Source organism: Thalassophryne amazonica, chromosome 1, assembly GCF_902500255.1.
Source record: "Thalassophryne amazonica chromosome 1, fThaAma1.1, whole genome shotgun sequence".
Lineage (NCBI taxonomy): Eukaryota > Metazoa > Chordata > Actinopteri > Batrachoidiformes > Batrachoididae > Thalassophryne > Thalassophryne amazonica.
In genome coordinates this window covers 2,979,218-3,006,864 of record NC_047103.1, presented here as the reverse complement: position 1 = coordinate 3,006,864, position 27,647 = coordinate 2,979,218, and the positions used below count along the sequence as shown (strand labels likewise).

General features: G+C 39.5%; 1 protein-coding gene across 1 annotated transcript in view; it reads right to left on the bottom strand.

Moving 5' to 3' along the window:
• Nucleotides 1-9,427: 9,427 nt before the first annotated feature.
• inhbaa (inhibin subunit beta Aa) overlaps nt 9,428-27,647 on the bottom strand; it is a 33,385-nt gene continuing 15,165 nt past the window's right edge. The window contains exon 2 of the mRNA XM_034184141.1: nt 9,428-10,738. Coding sequence (XP_034040032.1) covers nt 9,921-10,738 — 818 coding nt within the window. The 3' untranslated portion in view covers nt 9,428-9,920. The remainder of the gene's footprint in view (nt 10,739-27,647) is intronic.

The window sequence follows — 27,647 nt, the reverse complement described above, 5'->3', positions numbered from 1 at the left end:
TAAATCTGGGTAATACCTCAGTAATGACGCCCACCTCAATAGCAGGGTGTAGTGGCTGGATTAAGGCATGCTGGGATATGTTTAACCTAATGTCTTCTATTTTCTTCTCAAAGTAATCAAAAATAAATAATTTTAAAAAAATTTGTCCTGTAATATCAAATGTTTTGTTGCTGTTTGGTTGGTTTGGTTGATTGTTTCTTGAGGAAGGAAAAACACAAGACAAAAAATAACTAAACTTTGTGTATATCCTTTAAACTTTATTGGTGAAGCATAAAAAAAAATACTATAAAATAAATTAGATTAAAAAATGCCACAAGCATATTTGATTTGTACAACAAGGCAATGCAACATTCTGCCATCTATACTTCGATATATACAGAATAAAAAAGAAATTCCTTTTCCACTTCATTGTCGTGTTTGTCTTCAAAAACAAACTCATTCACCTGTAATCCTGTTTTAAAACTTTTTGCTTCTTTTTGAGACAGTTTTTACTTCTGCATTGACATTTGTACACATCCATAGTTTTTCTTTCCCAAAAACTCCATAAAAAGAAGATTCACTCTCTTCCACAACAAAAAAGATCATAAAAAAAAGGAAAATATATATATAAAACCAGGAGAATATAACACATGATGTCATCAAATGGGGCAACAATACTCCATAAATTTGACAGTTGAGAAACAATAAAGAAATAATGGGACTGGACCACAAAGGAGCCAATTCTACAGAAACATGAAAAGTAAAGCATTGTGGGAAGTGAAGTTCTTTGTATGCAGAAGAAATTCAAACCTGTCAGAGAAACTAACATTAAATAAATTATAAGGAATAAATAAACCTTCATTTTTTTGTCAGATAAAACTATGAGCTCACGTCTCGCAGAATTTTATCTTGAACTGGGCATGAAAAGGGGTTTTTAGTATCAGTGTCATTGATTAGAAGTTAAATTTAAAGCACCCCCCCCCCCCCCCCCCCCCCCCCCAAAAAAAATAACCCACACATGAGTCTTTGGTGTTTGAAAGTGAATTAAAACTGAACATTTTCTCAAAAACAAAACTTTCACCTCTTATTTTTCACTTGATTTAAATTGCCGTAGTTCTATTTTCAAAAATGGAGCGGCTCAGAAACTGTCATTAAAAATGAATTATGCGGACGTATCTGTGATGCCTGGCTCAAGGGCTCCACACATTCACACGTCAGCACTGATGTTTTACATGAACGTGTCCAGAATGGCAGCGATCATGTCATCAAGCTGTCTGATAATTCTCCTGTTAAAAAATCAAATCTGAAATCTTCAAATGTTCCTATTTCAACAAAAGCTAATTGTGAGATGTTTTTTTTTCAGTCTTTAATCACCTTATTCATTTTTTTTAAAGTGTGTACTGCCCTGTAACAAGACAACACAGAGACATTTGCTGTTAACAATTTGATTAAATAAAACCAGATATTATTCAACATTGCAGGAAACAACCCAAAAGAAATGTTGTAGTTTTGTTGTATTAGGAGCATCTGTATTCTGTATTTTTAAATTAAAAGACGGAGATGTTAGAGATGGACTTGTTGTTCTGGTGTATTCATCAGGAAACGCTGACGTTACGTATTTAACCTGCAGCACATTACACCGTCACCAGACCTCCAGCCCCGCTCACTCTGCTCGGCCCCATGGGTAAAAGTGTTAAATGTATAATGGTTCAGTCAGTGAGTCCCTCCGGTCGCTGGCACAGGTGCCGTTGTCATTCCCAACTCAGCCAATGGCAACACTTTATGGAATGTTGTGGAGTAATCTGAACCCTCCTGTGGAGTTTTCCACAATGACGTCTGACGGAGCATTGATGCAGTTTCTGAAGTTTTTCCTTACATGAAGTGTTATTTGTCAAAATGTTACAATGTTGTCCTTCATCTTCTAGGAATATTTTCGCGACGTGTCCAAGCTGTCGACGGGTCGTGTAATTCACATGCACCAAGTGTCCGCTTGCTCACTGACGTCTTTACCGAACACATCTTTACAGCGATGTCGCGAATATACCCTGACGGTACTGAAGCAACCTTTTTTATTAAACCTGCAGGAAGTATTGAGGTGGTAACCAGAATCAGTGTGGATTGAGGATGTTATTTTTCTCCTTTATGTTACAGAGCATGAAGCTCAGTGGGATGAGGACTTCAACCACCAATATTTAAACCTAGGTTCGATTCCCGGTCATGCTACCCCTACCCGGACAAAACACTTCCTCTGCATGGTCTCAGTCCACCCAGCCCTATCCAGCCTTGACAGGAGAAGTAACCTGGGATGGACTGGAGTCCTGTCCAGGAGGTTAGGCTTTATAAGTACTGGCACTAATCAACCTGTGCAGGACTGACTTCTAATGATTACATTTTTTATTTTTATCTCATCACTGTGTTTTTTATGTTATGAACATTCTGTTTGCTCTTAAAGCAGAAACAGTTTGAACTGAACAGGATTCTAAAGCCCATAAACATTTTTAAGCATCTTGAACTGAACAACAGAGCCATCAGTTTTCATTTGTGTCTTTAATATTAAAATATTTCATAAAGCTGCAGTTGGGCAGCACGGTGGCTTAGTGGTTAGCACTGTTGCCTCACAGCAAGAAGGTCATGAGATCAATTCCCGCCTGTGGCCTTTCTTTGTGGAGTTTGCATGTTCTCCCTGTGTTTGCGTGGGTTTCCTCCGGGTGCTCAGGTTTCTTCCCACATCCAAAGACGTGCGGGTTAGGGGGACTGGGACTTTAAATTGTCCGTGGGTGTGACTGTGTTTGTTCGTCTGTTTGTGGCCCTGTGACAGACTGGCGTCCTGTCTTGGGTGTACTCCGCCTTGTGCTCTGTGACTGCTGGGATTGGCTCCAGCCCTCCGCGACCCTTGGAGTAAGTGGTTGGAGATGAGTGAGTGAGAAAGCTGCAGTTAACTGAGCAGTGTCCTGATTTGATCAGAGTTAACGATCACACACCCGTTTACCCATTTCAGCTAAACGAGTTCATCCGTGTAACCAGCTCAGGTTTGCTTCAGTTTTGAGAAATAATGTCACTAGTACCAATAAATAGTGTGCAAATTTTTATCATTGTATCTTGTTAGTTTTACAGACTTTGGGGAATTTTTCAAGACTGCAATTGAAGGTCCACATTTACATATGTTCCAATGGCTGGTGTGTTGAAATCTGTTAATTAAAAAAATGTGCGTTAGACCATATTTGTGCTCTGTATATCCACATATAAACATGTCATATTTCAAAATCTGGTATTCATTTGTCATATTAAATTATTATTTTGGTGACTATTTGAATGATGCCCCCGGTGACCGCTAATTGGGGTAAGCAGTTGGAGATGAGTGGGTAAGTGAAGTTATGTCATTAAAAATGAAAAACTTGTGTTCATATTTCAAATGCATCTAACTCGTGTGAAAACGTTGACAATTAAAAGAATTATACCACTGGAAAGAGCAGATATTAATGAGCAAATACATGAAATATGAAGCTGGTATCTTGAACCAAACTGCATTTATAAATGTATCAACTATGTCATTTTTACTACAGATGGAAATGTTATTTTCACACCCAATATCTGTTATTCAAGTCCCATTATCTGTTATTCAAGCCCCAATATCCCAGTGTTTGTTACTGAAGTGCCTGAATCCCAATATCTGTTAATCAAGTCCCAATATCTGTTATTAAAATCTCAATATCTGTTATTCAAGTCCCAGTATCCCAATATGTGTTATTCAAGTCCAATATCTGTTATTCAAGTCTCATTATCCAAATATCTGTTATTCAGGTCCCAGTATCCCAATATGTGTTATTCAAGTCCCAGTATTTGTTATTCAGTCCCCACTAGCCCTATATCTTTTATTCAAATCCCATTATCCATATATCTGTTATTCAAGACCCAGTATCCATATATCTGTTATTCAAGCCCAATATCCAAATATCTGTTATTCAAGACCCAGTATCCATATATTTGTTATTCAAGACCCAGAATCCAAATATCTGTTATTCAAGTTCCAGTATCCCAATATCTGTTATTCAAGTCCCAGTATCCAGATATCTGTTATTCAAGACCCAGTATCCAAATATGTGTTATTCAAGTCCAATATCCAAATATCTGTTATTCAAGACCCAGTATCCAAATAACTGTTATTCAAGTCCCAGTATCCAAATATCTGTTATTCAGGTCCGAGTATCCCAATATGTGTTATTCAAGTCCCGGTATTTGTTATTCAAGCCCCAATATCCAAATATCTGTTATTCAAGTCCAGTATCCAAATAGCTGTTATTCAAGTCCCAGTATCCAAATATCTGTTATTCAGGTCCCAGTATCCCAACATGTGTTATTCAAGTCCCAGTATTTGTTATTCAGTCCCCACTAGCCCTATATCTTTTATTCAAATCTCATTATCCAAATATCTGTTATTCAAGTCCCAGTATCCAAATATCTGTTATTCAAGACCCAGTATCCAAATATCTGTTATTCAGGTCCGAGTATCCCAATATGTGTTATTCAAGTCCCAGTATTTGTTATTCAAGCCCCAACATCCAAATATCTGTTATTCAAGTCCAGTATCCAAATATCTGTTATTCAAGTCCAATATCCAAATATCTGTTATTCAAGCCCCAATATCCAAATATCTGTTATTCAAGTCCAGTATCCAAATATCTGTTATTCAGGTCCGAGTATCCCAATATGTGTTATTCAAGTCCCGGTATTTGTTATTCAAGCCCCAATATCCAAATATCTGTTATTCAAGACCCAATATCCTTATATCTGTTATTCAAGTCCCACTATCCAAATATCTGTTATTCAAGTCCAGTATCCAAATATGTGTTATTCAAGTCCAATATCCAAATATCTGTTATTCAAGACCCAGTATCCAGATAACTGTTATTCAAGTCCCAGTATCCAAATATCTGTTATTCAGGTCCGAGTATCCCAATATGTGTTATTCAAGTCCCAGTATCCAAATATCTGTTATTCAGGTCCCAGTATCACAACCTGTGTTATTCAAGTCCCAGTATTTGTTATTCAGTCCCCACTAGCCCTATATCTTTTATTCAAATCTCATTATCCAAATATCTGTTATTCAAGACCCAGTATCCAAATATCTGTTATTCAGGTCTGAGTATCCCAATATGTGTTATTCAAGTCCCGGTATTTGTTATTCAGTCCCCACTAGCCCTATATCTTTTATTCAATTCTCATTATCCAAATATCTGTTATTCAAGACCCAGTATCTAAATATCTGTTATTCAGGTCTGAGTATCCCAATATGTGTTATTCAAGTCCCGGTATTTGTTATTCAAGCCCCAATATCCAAATATCTGTTATTCAAGTCCAGTATCCAAATATCTGTTATTCAGGTCCCAGTATCCAAATATCTGTTATTCAAGTCCAGTATCCAAATATCTGTTATTCAAGTCCCAGTATCCAACTGTCTGTTATTCAAGTTCAATATCCAAATATCTGTTATTCAAGACCCATTATCCAAAAATCTGTTATTCAAGTCCCAGTATCCCAATATGTGTTATTCAAGTCCTGGTATTTGTTATTCAAGCCCCAATATCCAAATATCTGTTATTCAAGACCCAATATCCTTATATCTGTTATTCAAGTCCCACTATCCAAATATCTGTTATTCAAGTCCAGTATCCAAATATGTGTTATTCAAGTCCAACATCCAAATATCTGTTATTCAAGACCCAGTATCCAGATAACTGTTATTCAAGTCCCAGTATCCAAATATCTGTTATTCAGGTCCGAGTATCCCAATATGTGTTATTCAAGTCCCGGTATTTGTTATTCAAGCCCCAATATCCAAATATCTGTTATTCAAGTCCAGTATCCAAATATCTGTTATTCAAGTCCCAGTATCCAAATATCTGTTATTCAGGTCCCAGTAACCCAACATGTGTTATTCAAGTCCCAGTATTTGTTATTCAGTCCCCACTAGCCCTATATCTTTTATTCAAATCTCATTATCCAAATATCTGTTATTCAAGACCCAGTATCCACATATCTGTTATTCAGGTCCGAGTATCCCAATATGTGTTATTCAAGTCCCGGTATTTGTTATTCAGTCCCCACTAGCCCTATATCTTTTGTTCAGATCTCATTATCCAAATATCTGTTATTCAAGTCCCAGTATCCAAATAACTGTTATTCAAGACCCAGTATCTAAATATTCAGGTCCGAGTATCCCAATATGTGTTATTCAAGTCCCGGTATTTGTTATTCAAGCCCCAATATCCAAATATCTGTTATTCAAGTCCCACTATCCAAATATCTGTTATTCAAGTCCAATATCCAAATATCTGTTATTCAAGACCCAGTATCCAAATATCTGTTATTCAAGTCCCAGTATCCAAATATCTGTTATTCAAGACCCAGTATCCAAATATCTGTTATTCAGGTCCGAGTATCCCAATATGTGTTATTCAAGTCCCGGTATTTGTTATTCAAGCCCCAATATCCAAATATCTGTTATTCAAGTCCAGTATCCAAATATCTGTTATTCAAGTCCAATATCCAAATATCTGTTATTCAAGCCCCAATATCCAAATATCTGTTATTCAAGTCCAGTATCCAAATATCTGTTATTCAGGTCTGAGTATCCCAATATGTGTTATTCAAGTCCCGGTATTTGTTATTCAAGCCCCAATATCCAAATATCTGTTATTCAAGACCCAATATCCTTATATCTGTTATTCAAGTCCCACTATCCAAATATCTGTTATTCAAGTCCAGTATCCAAATATGTGTTATTCAAGTCCAATATCCAAATATCTGTTATTCAAGACCCAGTATCCAAATAACTGTTATTCAAGTCCCAGTATCCAAATATCTGTTATTCAGGTCCGAGTATCCCAATATGTGTTATTCAAGTCCCGGTATTTGTTATTCAAGCCCCAATATCCAAATATCTGTTATTCAAGTCCAGTATCCAAATATCTGTTACTCAAGTCCCAGTATCCAAATATCTGTTATTCAAGTCCCAGTATTTGTTATTCAGTCCCCACTAGCCCTATATCTTTTATTCAAATCTCATTATCCAAATATCTGTTATTCAAGACCCAGTATCCAAATATCTGTTATTCAGGTCTGAGTATCCCAATATGTGTTATTCAAGTCCCGGTATTTGTTATTCAGTCCCCCCTAGCCCTATATCTTTTATTCAATTCTCATTATCCAAATATCTGTTATTCAAGTCCCAGTATCCAAATATCTGTTATTCAAGACCCAGTATCTAAATATCTGTTATTCAGGTCCGAGTATCCCAATATGTGTTATTCAAGTCCCGGTATTTGTTATTCAAGCCCCAATATCCAAATATCTGTTATTCAAGTCCAGTATCCAAATATCTGTTATTCAGGTCCCAGTATCCAAATATCTGTTATTCAAGTCCAGTATCCAAATATCTGTTATTCAAGTCCCAGTATCCAACTATCTGTTATTCAAGTTCAATATCCAAATATCTGTTATTCAAGACCCATTATCCAAATATCTGTTATTCAAGTCCCAGTATCCTTATATCTGTTATTCAAGTCCCACTATCCAAATATCTGTTATTCAAGTCCAGTATCCAAATATGTGTTATTCAGGTCCGAGTATCCCAATATGTGTTATTCAAGTCCCGGTATTTGTTATTCAAGCCCCAATATCCAAATATCTGTTATTCAACTCCAGTATCCAAATATCTGTTATTCAAGTCCCAGTATCCAAATATCTGTTATTCAGGTCCCAGTAACCCAACATGTGTTATTCAAGTCCCAGTATTTGTTATTCAGTCCCCACTAGCCCTATATCTTTTATTCAAATCTCATTATCCAAATATCTGTTATTCAAGACCCAGTATCCACATATCTGTTATTCAGGTCCGAGTATCCCAATATGTGTTATTCAAGTCCCGGTATTTGTTATTCAGTCCCCACTAGCCCTATATCTTTTATTCAGATCTCATTATCCAAATATCTGTTATTCAAGTCCCAGTATCCAAATAACTGTTATTCAAGACCCAGTATCTAAATATTCAGGTCCGAGTATCCCAATATGTGTTATTCAAGTCCCAGTATTTGTTACTCAAGCCCCAATATCCAAATATCTGTTATTCAAGTCCCACTATCCAAATATCTGTTATTCAAGTCCAATATCCAAATATCTGTTATTCAAGACCCAGTATCCAAATATCTGTTATTCAAGTCCCAGTATCCAAATATCTGTTATTCAGGTCCGAGTATCCCAATATGTGTTATTCAAGTCCCGGTATTTGTTATTCAAGCCCCAATATCCAAATATCTGTTATTCAAGACCCAATATCCAAATATCTGTTATTCAAGTCCCACTATCCAGATATCTGTTGTTCAAGTCCCAGTATCCAAATATCTGTTATTCAAGTCCAGTATCCACATATCTGGTATTCAACTCCCCGTATAGATAATATCTGTTAATCAAGTCCCAATAGCTCAAAAAAGGTACAATGGTAACATTTTGCACACTGTTTGTTTGGACTAATGCCAATAACATTTGAAAGTATGAAGCAAATTTAAGTTTGTTAGTCTGGAATATTTTCTGAAATCTGGCAATTTGAGACTAATTTTCCCCAAAGCAGCTTAGCTTCACTCTTTACTTCTCTACGTTAGAAACTAAATTTGGATCAAGATCCAGACTGGAAGAGTTTTGGTGCTCGAGGAAGGCTTCACGCTTTCCTGCCAGAGGGGCGGAGCCATGACTTCAGCAGACATCGGAGTGGCAATGTGTCGTGTTGGACAAGTTGGAAATGAGAGTGAGTTATAAAGCGATCATCACTATAGTGCAAAACATAAAAACATATTAAAAAAATACACAAGGCAAATTCAGTCAAAACAATAAGATTATTATTAACATACTTACTACGACTACTAATAATAACAATACTAACAACAATAACATCACCATGGTAACATAAAGAAGTGTTTGGTTCCAGCAGCTGGCCAACTTGTTTCTTTCAAGTATCTCTCAATACACACACACACACACACACACACACACACACACACACACACACACACACACACACACACACACACACAGTGCTGACAACAAAGGACCGTCCCTTTTTATTATTCATCAAACCAAAAGTCAGAGCTAACTGTGATGTTATTTCTTGATTTAATGATCAAAAAATGTTCTTATGTCTGATTGGCTGTAAAAGTGATGAATAAATTCTTTTAAAGTGGGTGAATATACAATCCATTGATTATTTTTATATTTTAATTTAAATTAGATCTTGTTTTAGAAATTTGTTTTGATTTTGACACAGAGTTTAAAAAAAAAACATCTGATTTGTTGCTGATTTTTGGTTTGATGTCAGAACTTTTGAAAAGCCTGAAGGGATGAGTTCTAACTCTCTGCACTGTATTTTACAAATAAACAATTTCTTCCTCTTATTTTAAACAAGTAAACAGTTGAGAATTGTGAAACAAAAAATGCAACAAAACCAAGTCATAAAATAATATAAAATACAATAACATCATAATACTTGAAACAAGTTGCATAGTTTTGATTTTTTTTTTTTTCGGCAGCTTGTCTCTCCGGTTTCTGACTGGTCGAGTGGTGCCCGAACGTCTCGGTGACATAAATAAGTTTCTCTTCTTGCTTCCACCACTTCATAACAAAAATATATTAGATATTCTTTTTATTTTATTTTATTTTCTGAAAGTGCCATCAAGACTTTTTCTGACTTGGGAGAAGTTCTTTGCTTGTTTTTTTCTTCTTCTTCATAGAGTGCCCCCTAGTGACAGATAGAAGAGGCAAATAAAACCAGTTCTTAAAATCCCCTGCATTTTATCTCTGTCATCCATGATTCTTTGTGTCTGAGTTTGATAGTTCTGACCTCTGGCGTCTTGCTCCTTTAGTCAGGCCTGCGGTGGTTGGGGGACTTGTCTTTACGAGCAGCCACACTCTTCCACGATCATGTTCTGAATGTCTGTCTTGGTGATCCTTTGATACTCATCATAATAGAGCATTGACATGGCACGAAGCCGTGTCGGCACACAGCACGACTTCAGGTTCTGAAACACGTTGTAACCGCGCATGCGGTAGTGGCTGATGACTGTGGAGTGGAAGGACAATGTGGACCCGGTGATGCTAGCCACGTGAGAGGGGCACTCACCCTCACAGTAGTTGGCATGGTAACCATTTGGCGCAATTATCCAGTCATTCCATCCAATGTCTTTGAAGTTGACGAAAAACTGCCGCTTGCAACATACGCGCACCTTCCCGTCACACTCGAGACCTCGTTTTCGGCGACGCCGGGAGTCACTACCATCCCCCTGCTGGACCACGGCCATTAGGAAAGGACGGTGGGATTGTTCCCGTTGGTTAGAACGAGACGACTTCCCAGAGTTGCCAGAGACCAGGATGGGTGTTGCGCCGGCATCGGCACAGAGTGGGCAGGTCACCCTGAGCTTCAGTGTCGGACTGTCAGCGCTATCAAGCAGTGCTTGGACTGCCGCCGACACCGAGAATGTGTGCCAGCCGCTGCGACGGGTGTCCACAGTTTTCTCTGCGAGCAGGATGTCATCCTGTGAGGATGATGTGTGTTTGTTGGAGAGTTGGTGCTGAAAGAGGTGGAGGGTGACTTTGGCACGGCTGCGGTTGGTCTTGGCCAAACGTAAGAAGAGCCAGAAGTTGGCCTGCTCAACCAGCGAGAGATTGCCGCCTTCTTTTGAGAGGGCAAAGTTGACCACGTCCTGCGAGTCACCTGGAGAGACACAGTAAGAATGGAGGTTAGCTTGATGTCATCATTCGTTGACCCACCTCACAATGGCAAAATTGCTCATCTCTGATTGGCTGGCGGGTATGTAAAGTTATGCTCTTAAGGCTCGGTCACACACACACAACGATTCCTGAACGAAGGGAAAAAAGTAAAAAAGTCACAAATCATTGAGAAAAGGTGGATAAACGAGCTTTATCACAGAATAACCTGCAAATCAAGAGCCCAAAAGGAACGAAAGAGGAACAAAACAAAACCAAAGCAACGCTGATCTCCACGCTTTAAACGAAACGTGCCTGGAGCCACTGCTGGAGCAGTGTGTGTCTGTATCCTGCTCTGCGTTCCAGGACTCGGTGCTGGGACAGAGGTCAGCTGCAAACAGAAGCGCGTGATCTGACCCACTGTGGAGATCTGTGTGCACGTCGGTGGATCCACTGTCTGGTTCAGACTCTGATGACACGCTGCGTGCTCCATCTTGCTCCAGTTAAAAAACAAGCAAACAATTGAAGCGCTTGTTCAACATTCCACAACTACTACACACGCTAAATACGGCACCAAAATAATACACACTGCAAACATGCCAAATAATTCTCATATCTCTCAAATACCAAAACTCTAATCGCTGTCTGTACACCTGAAATGCATGCGTATGAGACAGAGGAAGAGAGAGGGGGGCAGATAGCTAGCGCTGTCTCTCTCTTTGCCTTTTTTTCAAAACCCTGCTGTTTCTGGTTACCTCACGCATGCACAGGCACTGTGTACGTGGATCAGACACACACGCACTTGCACACGTTTCACCTTCTCTCCAGCTGATCACACTGGGTTAAACGTTTCTGATTGCGCTGCCGCAAACCCTCCCTGCTGCTAACAAATACACAGCCATCAACGATCGTGTTGGCCATCAGCAACTCCACAGAAACAAACGAGGCCGATGGCGCTCCTGCAAAGCCCTTCCACTGCGAACAAATATGCATTGATCAAGGATCACTTCCTCAAAACTTTTGAACTGTCAGAAAGGTCCAGCAGGCTCTTCTCTCTGCACAGGCTGGAGGAGAGCAAGCTCTTCAGAATTCATGGACAAAATGCTGCAGCTCTGGCCGGACTTTTTGTGCAGCAACTCCCTCCTCATGTGCACGCAGCACTGGCACAACACCACGATCATGGACTACTGTGCGCTGGCGGAGAGACCAACAAATTCTTCCTGGCTGGACAGAACCACGGCATGACCGTGGCAGTATTCGCCACATCACACACAGCGGCAAAAGCCCCACACCACACACCAGCACCGCTGCGGAGGAGCTGTATCTCTCCTCCACAAAAACGCTCACAAACTGGCTTCTGTACTGTACAGCTGGTTGAACGAAGTCAAACTAAACGATAATGTTATAAAAACTAAGCAAACGATAAAAAACCGTCAAGAATGACAGCAAAACGAAATACAGATGAAATGAAGTTTTCAGTGGCATTTGTTCAAATTTTTCAACATTTTAAAAATCCTGACGAAGCGCCAGCTGCAGCAACGAAGCTGCACAAAGGTTAAACGATGCCGACGAAAGTCCAGATTTCTTGTTTCGTTTGGGCTTCGTTGCCCTTCGTTAAGTGCCGTGTGACCAGGCCATTAGTATTATTTGTCCTAAATGTCTGGTGACATCATCATGTCTGTTCTGTGAGGTGCCAGAATGACTTTATCTCATACAGGCTACAGAACAGTTTACTGTCCCATCCGCCCACATAGGCCACTGTACTACTTCATATCAGAAGGACCCAGATTCTGAGCTGCTGCTTCCACACTTGTCACAAAAACCCCCCAAAACCACTCAACACCACAGTCCAGTAAAATCCTTCACAGTGTCTGAAGCCGTAAAGAACCTTCAGTGGTGGTGATGTGTAGTTGATCCACATCAGGGTAAACCCTGAACTTTATTCCGCAGGAGATGGCAATGAAACTCTTTAGTCAGATTTTACAGCAGCCCACTGAGTGTGTCACAACAGAGCTCTATATTTTCAGCTGCAGAAAAACAAATTTAAAATTAAAATCTCGTAGTTCCAGTGTTCAGGGTGACGATAAAGAAAGGAAAGAGAAGAGCAAAAGGAAGAGGGAGGGGAAAAGAAAGACAATTTCTCTTCACACCATACAGACTTGCCGGCATATCACACAAGTCATGTACAGCCAGACTTTTGACATGAAGCAGAAAGTTCGACCACATTACACCCATTTTGGCATCTCTTCACTGGCTTCCTGTCCCAGTGAGATCAGATTTTAAGGTTCTGCTACTAACCTATAAAATTATTCATGGACTGGCACCTCCCTACCTAGCTGACCTAATTAAACCTTACGTACCGGCCCGGGCTTTGTGTTCTCAGGGTGCAGGACTACTTTGTGTCCCTAAGGTGAATAAGAAGTCTGTGGATCACAGAGCTTTCTCTTATCGTGCCCCTGTTCTGTGGAATGATCTCCCTGCGTCAATAAAACAGTCAGATTCTGTGGAAATTTTCAAGTCCAGACCTAAGATGCACTTATTTTCCCTTTCATATGACTAGCATACTGGTACAGTTTTGTTTTACGCTTTTTACTCTTTTAATTCATTTTATTAGTAATTGGAGCGTGCCGCGGCCTCAACTTTACCTAAATTCTGGGTCTTTTAGTGACGTTTAGGGCTAGTGGCTGGCGATCACCTTAGTATTTCTCTGTTTTTCTTGTTGTTTAATGCTGACAAATTATACAGTATTTCTGATGCCTGATTCTGTTTTTTCTCTCTGTTTAAGGTGCAGCTCCATCCAGAGATTGGAGTTGTATTCGTGTTGGCGATCCTCCTGTCCTGTGCGCCAATAGCATTTCTTGTATATTCGTCTGTGAATTGTTTCTGTAATTTATGTTTGTAGCATGGCCCAAGCAGAGGGTCACCCCTTTGAGTCTGGTCTGCTTGAGGTTTCTTCCTCAGAGGGAGTTTTTCCTTATCACTGTTGCTCTGGGGGTTGGTAAGGTTAGACCTTACCTGTGTGAAGTGTTTTGAGGCAACTCTGTTGCAATTTGGTGCTATATAAATGAAAATAAATTGAAAAAATATGAAAAATTACAGGCAGACAGTTTTGACTTATTGTTAAAAATGTAAACAAACTAATTCCAGACAAGTTATTGAAATTAACATCACGTCTGTCATTTTGTAAAGTGAAAATACAACCCCAATTCCAATGAAGTTGGGATGTTGTGTGAAATGTAAATAAAACAGAATACAATGATTTACAAATCCTTAGTGTCCTCAGTTCCCCAACACTTATTGAATGTTGTTAGAAGGTGATGTAACACAGTGGTAAACATACCACTGTCCCAGCTTTTTTGAAACATGTTGCAGGCATCCAATTCAAAATGAGCAAATATTTGCACAAAAACAATAAAGTTTATCAGTTTGAACATTAAAGATCTTGTCTTTGTGGTGTATTCAATTGAATATAGGTTGAAGAGGATTTGAAAATCATTGTATTCTGTTTTTATTTACATTTTACACAATGTCCCAACTTCATTGGAATTGGGGTTGTATCAGCTATATGTTTTAGTTTTAAAGTAATGTACTAATTTTGAAGGTTTTAGCTTTTAGACACACATGCCACAGTGCATTATGGGTAAATTAGTTTCTTGACATGAGTGGTTGGTTGGTTGGTATAACACACGTTACTGCAACGTGTGGTGGGTTTTAATAAATAAATAAATAAATCTATTTGTAAATATGTCATTTTTTCATTTGTAAAAAAGGCCATTTGAAAACTGAAAATTCGGTTTGTTAAGTTGATTCAGCACGTTTAGCGAATGTGTGGCAGCAAATGCTGTTCACACTGCCATGAACAGTGCCATCTACTGACCAGTAGACATCTAGTCACAGCCAGTTAAGCTGGTTACTCTTTTGAGTTGTCATGGGTGTCTTGGTGGCTTCCTTCACTCATCTCCTCTGTCCACACTCAGTTTTTGGGTTGTGCTTTGATACATGTCTTTGCTTTGGGTTTTACATTCTTAATTGAAATCACTGTTTAGAGATTATTTTTTTTGTCCACTTTCACGGCTCCATTTTCCTGGGATGGGATGCGTGAAGCTTCTGAGTGAATGAAATCTTGAAATAAGTCCAGCATCCAGAATCTTTATTTGTTTCTCATGGAAATACATTTTCTACATGTACATTCATTCACTGGACCTTGTGGGCGTGTCCTCCCATGATGATGACAGTCACCATTGGACGAGGATGCATAATCTCTTTAAAAAAATTCCTAAATCAGTCTTCAGTCTGGATCAAGCAGACTATAGAACAGTTTTTGGGTTGGGTGAGAGGATGCTCTGGGCTGTCCACCACTCTTACATAACCTCACCTTTCCTCATCTGTCCCTCTCCATTTGTCTCTAAAGTCTCTCACTTGTAGGCGTCCAAACAGAAAGTCAAAGTCACGATTTGGACTTTATGAATGTCAGCAGCAAGACTGTGAAAGTGCGCGGAGGCGGTAGGCACTTTAACGGGTTCATTAACGCCATTTAAGCAACAATTCAGAGGCAACAGTCTCACTTACATCATCAGCACCTTCAAAAGAATTGGAAAATATAAGAGCGCCCATTCACCAGTGCTTACAACAGCATCTGTCACCTCGGTTCAGACTGCAGAGCCTCACCCACCTGATCAGGTCCCCACAGGTCAATCCAAGCTATTACCTCCACTGAGGAAGTCATTTGTTTGTCTGTCACCAGCATATCTCTAAACGAGAGCTTCGACAAAAGAACCAGCTGATCAGATTGGTAATATACATCCATTCCTGCTTTTTAAGGCCTGCAACATGTTCCCAAAAAAGTTAAGATTGGGGTCAGGGCACAAGCCTAATCTGAACACCCAGACAGCACTGCATCAAGAAACGTTATTCATCAATAGCTGATATAACCATATGGGCAAGAGATTACTTTGGAAAACCTTTGTTTAAGTACTACAACATGGATTTAGATTAAAGGTGATGAAAGTTTTCAGGGAATTACTGGAAATCCGGGTTTTTGCTCACACGATGGAAGTTTCTGGGTTATTTTGACAACACACCGCAGAATCCATTCATTCAGTTAATTTCAGTTCCATGCCCAAACAGTTGGTGGAGGTAATGCACCGTTTTGGTGTGTAAGTCCTCAGTAATTTCCAAAGAAGAAGAAGGGTTATTTTTGTTTTGGTTTTGAAAGTACATTAAGTCATATTTTGGGGGACTGCGCAATGGTTTTCTTAATGGTTTACTTTGTTGTGGACATTAAAAATTATGAGCTGTGTTTTTCCTCCAGTAATCATGCATTAAGTGGAGATAACGGGTGAAGCTCCCAGCTGCTAAAAATGCTAATGCTGTTAGCATACAGGTGTGAGTTTAACTCTCAGTCTGCGAGTCTAAATCACAAGATTAATGAGTTTGAGCAACGGACAAAAAGGTGAGTGAGTGAAAATACAACCCCTGGCAAAAATTATGGAATCACCGGCCTTGGAGGATGTTCATTCAGTTGTTTAATTTTGTAGAAAAAAAGCAGATCACAGACATGACACAAAACTAAAGTCATTTCAAACGGCAACTTTCTGGCTTTAAGAAACATTATAAGAAATCAGGAAAAAAAATTGTGTCAGTCAGTAACGGTTACTTTTTTAGACCAAGCAGAGGGAAAAAATTATGGAATCACCCTGTAAATTTTCATTCCCCAAATTAACACCTGTATCAAATGTCTTTATGTCTTACAGACATAAAGACATGGATGACCTCTAATTTCCTGCTTTTAAACTCAGATAAATCTGAAGTTATTGTACTTGGCCCCACAAATCTTAGAAACATGGTGTCTAACCAGATCCTTACTCTGGATGGCATTACCCTGACCTCTAGTAATACTGTGAGAAATCTTGGAGTCATTTTTGATCAGGATATGTCATTCAAAGCGCATATTAAACAAATATGTAGGACTGCTTTTTTGCATTTACGCAATATCTCTAAAATTAGAAAGGTCTTGTCTCAGAGTGATGCTGAAAAACTAATTCATGCATTTATTTCCTCTAGGCTGGACTATTGTAATTCATTATTATCAGGTTGTCCTAAAAGTTCCCTAAAAAGCCTTCAGTTAATTCAAAATGCTGCAGCTAGAGTACTGACGGGGACTAGAAGGAGAGAGCATATCTCACCCATATTGGCCTCTCTTCATTGGCTTCCTGTTAATTCTAGAATAGAATTTAAAATTCCTCTTCTTACTTAAATTCCTCTTCTTACTTATAAGGTTTTGAATAATCAGGTCCCATCTTATCTTAGGGACCTCATAGTACCATATCACCCCAATAGTGCGCTTCGCTCTCAGACTGCAGGCTTACTTGTAGTTCCTAGGGTTTGTAAGAGTAGAATGGGAGGCAGAGCCTTCAGCTTTCAGGCTCCTCTCCTGTGGAACCAGCTCCCAATTCAGATCAGGGAGACAGACACCCTCTCTACTTTTAAGATTAGGCTTAAAAGTTTCCTTTTTGCTAAAGCGTATAGTTAGGGCTGGATCAGGTGACCCTGAACCATCCCTTAGTTATGCTGCTATAGACGTAGACTGCTGGGGGGTTCCCATGATGCACTGTTTCTTTCTCTTTTTGCTCTGTATGCACCACTCTGCATTTAATCATTAGTGATCGATCTCTGCTCCCCTCCACAGCATGTCTTTTTCCTGGTTCTCTCCCTCAGCCCCAACCAGTCCCAGCAGAAGACTGCTCCTCCCTGAGCCTGGTTCTGCTGGAGGTTTCTTCCTGTTAAAAGGGAGTTTTTCCTTCCCACTGTAGCCAAGTGCTTGCTCACAGGAGGTCGTTTTGACCGTTGGGGTTTTACATAATTATTGTATGGCCTTGCCTTACAATATAAAGCACCTTGGGGCAACTGTTTGTTGTGATTTGGCGCTATATAAAAAAATTGATTGATTGATTGATTGATCAAATCAGATCTGCTCGTTGACATTTACCCTATGTGTCTTTTTGCAAGGAATGTTTTTGCAGTTTCTGCTCTATGGCAAGATGCATTATCATCTTGAAAAATGATTTCATCATCCCCAAACATCCTTTCAATTGTCCAAAATATCAACGTAAACTTGTGCATTTATTGATGATGTAATGACAGCCATCTCCCCAGTGTCTTTACCTGACATGCAGCCCCATATCATCAATGACTGTGGAAATTTACATGTTCTCTTCAGGCAGTCATCTTTATAAATCTCATTGGAACGGCACCAAACAAAAGATCCAGCATCATCACCTTGCCCAATGCAGATTCGAGATTCATCACTGAATATGACTTTCATCCAGTCATCCACAGTCCACGATTGCTTTTCCTTAGCCCATTGTAACCTTGTTTTTTTCTGTTTAGGTGTTAATGATGGCTTTTGTTTAGCTTTTCTGTATGTAAATCCCATTTCCTTTAGGCGGTTTCTTACAGTTCGGTCACAGACGTTGACTCCAGTTTCCTCCCATTCGTTCCTCATTTGTTTTGTTGTGCATTTTTCGATTTTTGAGACTTATTGCTTTAAGTTTTCTGTCTTGACGCTTTGATGTCTTCCTTGGTCTACCAGTATGTTTGCCTTTAACAACCTTCCCATGTTGTTTGTATTTGGTCCAGAGTTTAGACACAGCTGACTGTGAACAACCAACATCTTTTGCAACACTGCGTGATGATTTACCCTCTTTTAAGAGTTTGATAATCCTCTCCTTTGTTTCAATTGACATCTCTCGTGTTGGAGCCATGATTCATGTCAGTCCACTTCGTGCAACAGCTCTCCAAGGTGTGATCACTCCTTTTTAGATGCAGACTAACAAGCAGATCTGATTTGATGCAGGTGTTAGTTTTGGGGATGAAAATTTACAGGGTGATTCCATAATTTTTTCCTCAGAATTGAGTGATTCCATATTTTTTTCCTCTGCTTGGTCTAAAAAAGTAACCGTTACTGACTGCCACAATCTTTTTTTCTTGATTTCTTATAGTGTTTCTTAAAGCCAGAAAGTTGCCATTTGAAATGACTTTAGTTTTGTGTCATGTCTGTGATCTGCTTTTTTTCTACAAAATTAAACAACTGAATGAACATCCTCCGAGGCCTGTGATTCCATAATTTTTGCCAAGGGTTGTAATATGTGACGTTACTTTAGCAGCTAAATTAGCTTTTTAGCTGCTGCTGATGTTGAATCAGTCACTGTTGAGCTGAGTGTTTGAACTATTTTTATTTTTACCAAATAAAGCTACACAGGTTTTAATTGTTACTGCTGTAACCACAAGTTAATATTTCTTTATATTTTAAGAAATATATTCCTTGTCCCACATCAGAAATTTAAACATTTGCTTAATGAATGTTTATATCTACCATTACTACATGTAAACATTACTTTTCATGCTATCTCATTAGTCTAAAAATAAAGTTTTCTAATGTAAGAAAAGTTTCAAAATGTACAGTAATCAGAAATTCATCTTAAAGTAAAAACACATTTGTAAGGAAGAATTTGAGATAATCAGTATCTCCAAATCTCCTGCCAAAACTAGGAAAACTCAGAAGTAAGTGAAGATTGAACAAGTTTGTGCTTTAAATACTCCTCTTGTTCCATTTGAATTGATAATGAGAATTATTATTTTTGAGTTCTTGTATTCTTTTCTGAGCCACAAGAAAAGCCAGTTTTTTGGATTATTGGCTGGTAGCACAATACAAGTTGTGTGAAAAGACTGTGGTGGAAAAATTGACCTGACCCAACATAAATTACATTTTTTGGAGATTTTAATGCATCAGACTCCCCCACTCTCTCACTAGGGGCTTCGGCCCTTTGGCCCTTGGTAAAAATTTTCTGTTTTTTTTTCATCACCCCCTTTCATCGCTGCATTAACAAATGTCATTTCATTCATTCATTTCATTATTGGTTTATTTGATAGGGACAGTGCATATTAATGAACGTACAATACGTTTTCAGACAGTATATATATATATATATATATATATATATATATATATATATATATATATATATATATATATATATATAGCGCACAATTTAATGTAAATATGCCAGATTTAGCATAATGCTAATTTCCATCCGTAGTTCCCAGACATAAAATATAAAACACAGAGCATTTAACAAGCATAAAAACACATTGATAATAATACAATAACATGCTTTTGGAGGGCGGTATGCATTTTCAGAGGCCCAACGTTCACACCCAGTCGCCCAAAATGGGTGACTGGGCGTGAACAGAGGGACTCAGAAAATGCATACTGCACGACAACAGCATGTTATTTGCATTATTATCACTTTTTACTGAGATGCAAAACGCGTAATGCGTACATAAAAAGTTGGCTCACTTAACTTTTGTCGTGTCAGCTGGCGCGTGCGCTGCCTTTTTGCCTTTTTATCTTTTCCTCTGCAGACAGCCCCCCCCCACGCCCTGCAGACAGTTCTTGGGCTGTGCGCTATGACGTCATTTGTTTACACACAGCGGGCGGGTATAGCCAGGTAGCGTCGACGTAAATCTACGATACCAGCCTAGCAACGCCCCAGTAAAGTGATAATAATTTACAATATAATACAGTGTCATATTTTAATATAACCCAGAGCCATATAAAGGAGGAGTTATCTGTTCCGGTCAAGATGGAGGTTAAAATGCTGTTGTCTCAGTATAAAGTGCAGGTCTATGTGCAGGAAAGTACTGAGGTACAGGTACAGTCATTTTTATTATAAGATGCTGAATTAAAGTGCTTTGTCGCGATGGTAAAGTGCTCGATACAGCTGCACTATCTCTTTAAAGTGCTGGTGTGCATAAGCTTACCTATGTGTTGTTGTGTGCGTGTATATGAAAGTATATTGTTTTCGCATGTCTTTAACCTGTAATGATTACAGGTTTGGTTTTCTTTCAGCCATGTTTTAAGCTGTATCTTGAATAAAGCAAATGTGGGGCTGAACCTGATTGTCGTTGGCAGAGTATTCCACATGCTACTGCCCCTAATAGAGAGTACATTTTGAGCAAAGACAATTTTTCTAAATTTAATCTCACAATCACCCCTAGCGGAGGATCTGGTGTTAATTTCATTGTTACTTTTCCTGTTAATGTAGTTCCTTAGAGGGGGTGGGGCCAAATTGTGTAGGGACCTGTACACAACACAACACATTTTAAATAGCATGAAATTCTCAAAACTTAAAAGCTTATATTTTTCTAAGATTGGACGGTGATGAGAAATCTTTTTTTTTTTTTTGGTCCAATATTTTTATGGCTTTTTTGTACAATTGTTCTACTGGTTTCAGTACAGTTGTTCCTGCAAAGGACCATGTTGTAATGCAATACTCTATATGTGACATGAAGTGTAAGTAAGATTTGGCCGCATCTATTGTAATAAACGGTCTTATCTGTTTAAAATTAGATTGATTGAACTTTACAGTGTGATTTACCTTTTTGATATGTTTTTTGAACGTAAGATTTGGGTCTGATATCACTCAGGGATATTAGAATTGGTTCACAAGCACAGTTCTTCCCCTTCCAAGAAAACATGGGATCTGGCTAGCTTAATTGGTCTTTTGGTGAACATCATACATACATGTCACTTAAAACGTGAATGTTCAAAGTTGAAGCTTGACTGTTATCAGTAACAAGTCCAAAATCCAGAGTCTGTCCTGGTCTGGGGTTGTGTCTGTGTCCTTGTCAAAGGTCATTTACACTCTGAGATGCAGCATTAATGCAGAAAAGTACACTGAGATTTTAGAGCAACATGTGCTGCCTTCAAGATGACGTCTTTTCCGGGGACGTCCATGAATTTTACTACAAGACAATACAAAACCACATTCTGCACACATTACTGTACAAAGACTTGACTGCAGAAGAAGAGGGGATGAGTATTGGACCAGCCTGCCTGCAGTCCTGACCTGTCCCCAGTAGAGAATATGTGCAGACCTTTAAAACAAAACCGGCACCGACAGTGAGTCCGTATTGTTGGACCTTAAGACGTGTTTGCAGGAAGAATGAGACAAAATAACACTTGAAACATTTCATCCTTTGGTGTCTTTAACACCAAAACGTATTTGAAGTGTTGTGAGAAGGAAGAGAAACATTACTGAAGGCCCTGCCACACCTTGATGATTTAGCCAGCGTATGCCAACCGTAACTTACCCATAAGTCTAAATACGTCTATCAGTGCTGGCCACCGATTGGCTGAAACCTGCAGTTCTCATGCGGACAGACTGTTTCATTCACGCATGGAAAAATTTTGAAGTCTGACCTGTTCGTTTCAGTCCAATTCACCATCACAGACTGCCGAACACGTAACCACATAAAGCTCCTGATTTTTAAAAAATGACGTTGTGGCTGGAGACATAGCGTTTTAAAGCAAGTCCCTCTGTGGTTTTTCTGCTGCAGATGCATTTCTCAGAGGATCAATCAATCAATCAATTTTTTTATATAGCGCCAAATCACAACAAACAGTTGCCCCAAGGTGCTTTATATTGTAAGGCAAGGCCATACAATAATTATGTAAAACCCCAACGGTCAAAACGACCCCCTGTGAGCAAGCACTTGGCTACAGTGGGAAGGAAAAACTCCCTTTTAACAGGAAGAAACCTCCAGCAGAACCAGGCTCAGGGAGGGGCAGTCTTCTGCTGGGACTGGTTGGGGCTGAGGGAGAGAACCAGGAAAAAGACATGCTGTGGAGGGGAGCAGAGATCAATCACTAATGATTAAATGCAGAGTGGTGCATACAGAGCAAAAAGAGAAAGAAACAGTGCATCATGGGAACCCCCCAGCAGTCTACGTCTATAGCAGCATAACTAAGGGATGGTTCAGGGTCACCTGATCCAGCCCTAACTATAAGCTTTAGCAAAAAGGAAAGTTTTAAGCCTAATCTTAAAAGTAGAGAGGGTGTCTGTCTCCCTGATCTGAATTGGGAGCTGGTTCCACAGGAGAGGAGCCTGAAAGCTGAAGGCTCTGCCTCCCATTCTACTCTTACAAACCCTAGGAACTACAAGTAAGCCTGCAGTCTGAGAGCGAAGCGCTCTATTGGGGTGATATGGTACTACGAGGTCCCTAAGATAAGATGGGACCTGATTATTCAAAACCTTATAAGTAAGAAGAAGAATTTTAAATTCTATTCTAGAATTAACAGGAAGCCAATGAAGAGAGGCCAATATGGGTGAGATATGCTCTCTCCTTCTAGTCCCCGTCAGTACTCTAGCTGCAGCATTTTGAATTAACGGAAGGCTTTTTAGGGAACTTTTAGGACAACCTGATAATAATGAATTACAATAGTCCAGCCTAGAGGAAATAAATGCATGAATTAGTTTTTCAGCATCACTCTGAGACAAGACCTTTCTGATTTTAGAGATATTGCGTAAATGCAAAAAAGCAGTCCTACATATTTGTTTAATATGCGCCTTGAATGACATATCCTGATCAAAAATGACTCCAAGATTTCTCACAGTATTACTAGAGGTCAGGGTAATGCCATCCAGAGTAAGGATCTGGTTAGACACCATGTTTCTAAGATTTGTGGGGCCAAGTACAATAACTTCAGTTTTATCTGAGTTTAAAAGCAGGAAATTAGAGGTCATCCATGTCTTTATGTCTGTAAAACAATCCTGCAGTTTATCTAATTGGTGTGTGTCCTCTGGCTTCATGGATAGATAAAGCTGGGTATCATCTGCGTAACAATGAAAATTTAAGCAATACTGTCTAATAATACTGCCTAAGGGACGCATGTATAAAGTGAATAAAATTGGTCCTAGCACAGAACCTTGTGGAACTCCATAATTAACTTTAGTCTGTGAAGAAGATTCCCCATTTACATGAACAAATTGTAATCTATTAGACAAATATGATTCAAACCACCGCAGCGCAGTGCCTTTAATACCTATGGCATGCTCTAATCTCTGTAATAAAATTTTATGGTCAACAGTATCAAAAGCAGCACTGAGGTCTAACAGAACAAGCACAGAGATGAGTCCACTGTCCGAGGCCATAAGAAGATCATTTGTAACCTTCACTAATGCTGTTTCTGTACTATGATGAATTCTAAAACCTGACTGAAACTCTTCAAATAGACCATTCCTCTGCAGATGATCAGTTAGCTGTTTTACAACTACCCTTTCAAGAATTTTTGAGAGAAAAGGAAGGTTGGAGATTGGCCTATAATTAGCTAAGATAGCTGGGTCAAGTGATGGCTTTTTAAGTAATGGTTTAATTACTGCCACCTTAAAAGCCTGTGGTACATAGCCAACTAACAAAGATAGATTGATCATATTTAAGATCGAAGCATTAAATAATGGTAGGGCTTCCTTGAGCAGCCTGGTAGGAATGGGGTCTAATAAACATGTTGATGGTTTGGATGAAGTAACTAATGAAAATAACTCAGACAGAACAATCGGAGAGAAAGAGTCTAACCAAATACCGGCATCACTGAAAGCAGCCAAAGATAACGATACGTCTTTGGGATGGTTATGAGTAATTTTTTCTCTAATAGTTAAAATTTTGTTAGCAAAGAAAGTCATGAAGTCATTACTAGTTAAAGTTAATGGAATACTCAGCTCAATAGAGCTCTGACTCTTTGTCAGCCTGGCTACAGTGCTGAAAAGAAACCTGGGGTTGTTCTTATTTTCTTCAATTAGTGATGAGTAGAAAGATGTCCTAGCTTTACGGAGGGCTTTTTTATAGAGCAACAGACTCTTTTTCCAGGCTAAGTGAAGATCTTCTAAGTTAGTGAGACGCCATTTCCTCTCCAACTTACGGGTTATCTGCTTTAAGCTACGAGTTTGTGAGTTATACCACGGAGTCAGGCACTTCTGATTTAAAGCTCTCTTTTTTAGAGGAGCTACAGCATCCAAAGTTGTCTTCAATGAGGATGTAAAACTATTGACGAGATACTCTATCTCACTTACAGAGTTTAGGTAGCTACTCTGCACTGTGTTGGTATATGGCATTAGAGAACATAAAGAAGGAATCATATCCTTAAACCTAGTTACAGCGCTTTCTGAAAGACTTCTAGTGTAATGAAACTTATTCCCCACTGCTGGGTAGTCCATCAGAGTAAATGTAAATGTTATTAAGAAATGATCAGACAGAAGGGAGTTTTCAGGGAATGCTGTTAAGTCTTCTATTTCCATACCATAAGTCAGAACAAGAGCTAAGATATGATTAAAGTGGTGGGTGGACTCATTTACTTTTTGAGCAAAGCCAATAGAGTCTAATAATAGATTAAATGCAGTGTTGAGGCTGTCATTCTCAGCATCTGTGTGGATGTTAAAATCGCCCACTATAATTATCTTATCTGAGCTAAGCACTAAGTCAGACAAAAGGTCTGAAAATTCACAGAGAAACTCACAGTAACGACCAGGTGGACGATAGATAATAACAAATAAAACTGGTTTTTGGGACTTCCAATTTGGATGGACAAGACTAAGAGTCAAGCTTTCAAATGAATTAAAGCTCTGTCTGGGTTTTTGATTAATTAATAAGCTGGAGTGGAAGATTGCTGCTAATCCTCCGCCCCGGCCCGTGCTACGAGCATTCTGACAGTTAGTGTGACTCGGGGGTGTTGACTCATTTAAACTAACATATTCATCCTGCTGTAACCAGGTTTCTGTAAGGCAGAATAAATCAATATGTTGATCAATTATTATATCATTTACCAACAGGGACTTAGAAGAGAGAGACCTAATGTTTAATAGACCACATTTAACTGTTTTAGTCTGTGGTGCAGTTGAAGGTGCTATATTATTTTTTCTTTTTGAATTTTTATGCTTAAATAGATTTTTGCTGGTTATTGGTAGTCTGGGAGCAGGCACCGTCTCTACGGGGATGGGGTAATGAGGGGATGGCAGGGGGAGAGAAGCTGCAAAGAGGTGTGTAAGACTACAACTCTGCTTCCTGGTCCCAACCCTGGATAGTCATGGTTTGGAGGATTTAAGAAAATTGGCCAGATTTCTAGAAATGAGAGCTGCTCCATCCAAAGTGGGATGGATGCCGTCTCTCCTAACAAGACCAGGTTTTCCCCAGAAGCTTTGCCAATTATCTATGAAGCCCACCTCATTTTTTGGACACCACTCAGACAGCCAGCAATTCAAGGAGAACATGCGGCTAAACATGTCACTCCCGGTCTGATTGGGGAGGGGCCCAGAGAAAACTACAGAGTCCGACATTGTTTTTGCAAAGTTACACACCGATTTAATATTAATTTTAGTGACCTCCGATTGGCGTAACCGGGTGTCATTACTGCTGACGTGAATTACAATCTTACCAAATTTACGCTTAGCCTTAGCCAGCAGTTTCAAATTTCCTTCAATGTCGCCTGCTCTGGCCCCCGGAAGACAATTGACTATGGTTGCTGGTGTCGCTAACCTCACATTTCGCAAAACAGAGTCGCCAATAACCAGAGTTTGATCCTCGGCGGGTGTGTCGTCGAGTGGGGAAAAACGGTTAGAGATGTGAACGGGTTGGCGGTGTACACGGGGCTTCTGTTTAGGGCTACGCTTCCTCCTCACAGTCACCCAGTCGGCCTGCTTTCCCGGCTGCTCGGGATCTGCCAGGGGGGAACTAACGGCGGCTAAGCTACCTTGGTCCGCACCGACTACAGGGGCCTGGCTAGCTGTAGAATTTTCCACGGTGCGGAGCCGAGTCTCCAATTCGCCCAGCCTGGCCTCCAAAGCTACGAATAAGCTACACTTATTACAAGTACCGTTACTGCTAAAGGAGGCCGAGGAATAACTAAACATTTCACACCCAGAGCAGAAAAGTGCAGGAGAGACAGGAGAAGCCGCCATGCTAAATCGGCTAAGAGCTAGTAGCTACGCTAAGCTAGCGGATTCCTAAAAACACGCAAAGTGAATAATGTGTAAATAATTTAGAGGTGATCCAGCAGAAGGAGTGCTTTAGTTAAGGCACGTGAAGATTACACTGTGAAACAAATCGTTATCTAGATAACTAGATCAATCTAACTGCGCAGATTAAACAGCTAACAGATACTGAAAAACACCGCTGTGCTCCGGAACAGGAAGTGATACAATACCGCAGTGAAAGCCAACCACCAGTGTCGCACTCTGAACACACAGAAGTGCTGCGATGATTTAAATTTTTAAAGCGCCAGTCGACCGCGATCAGGTGTAATCATCAGACGACCTGATCGATCAGTGTGATCACAGCTGAATGAAGGGCTGTGTCTCTTTAAACTTTTAAAGCGCCGTTGCTGTCAGTGTGATCTGTTGGTGATCCCACCAACAGATCACCAGATCACTTCATTCAGGTCTGATGACACCTGATCGGGGGCAACTGGCACTTTAAAAGTTTAAATCATCACAGCATTTCATTATTCAGGTCTGTGATGACCTGATCAGATCCGCTGATCAGGTCTGATCAGCGGATCTGATCAGAAAGCAACCGCTCGGCGCTTTAAAAGTTTAAAGAGTCACAGCACTCCATTCATTCATTCACAGCAGCATTTCCCACAGCCAGTCCACTCATCACCATCCTGTACACGGTGAAAATGGTCCACCAAGATAAAAAATTAAAATAAAAAAATTAAATAATGTTAAATGACTCTGTTTTTGACCGACACCACACTGTGCAGTACCAACCCGAAACACTGCGTGGAAATGGGGCTGTCAGCATACGTAGGCTAATCATAAAGGTGTGACAGCTGCATTAATTTATTAGATGTACGCCAGCGTGTTTAATACGGTCGGCATACGCAGGCTAAATCATCATGGTGTGACAGGACCTTAAGCGGTAAATGCTTTAGTGTCCCAACCTTCTTTGAAACATGTTTCAGGTTGGAAATGCAGGAATGAAATGAAGTTGAGCAGAAAAAAACATGAACTATCTTTGGTTCAAACTGTCTGCAGTGAAACAGAAGACAAAGTAAATGAGAGGATCACTGCAGCTTTTTGTTT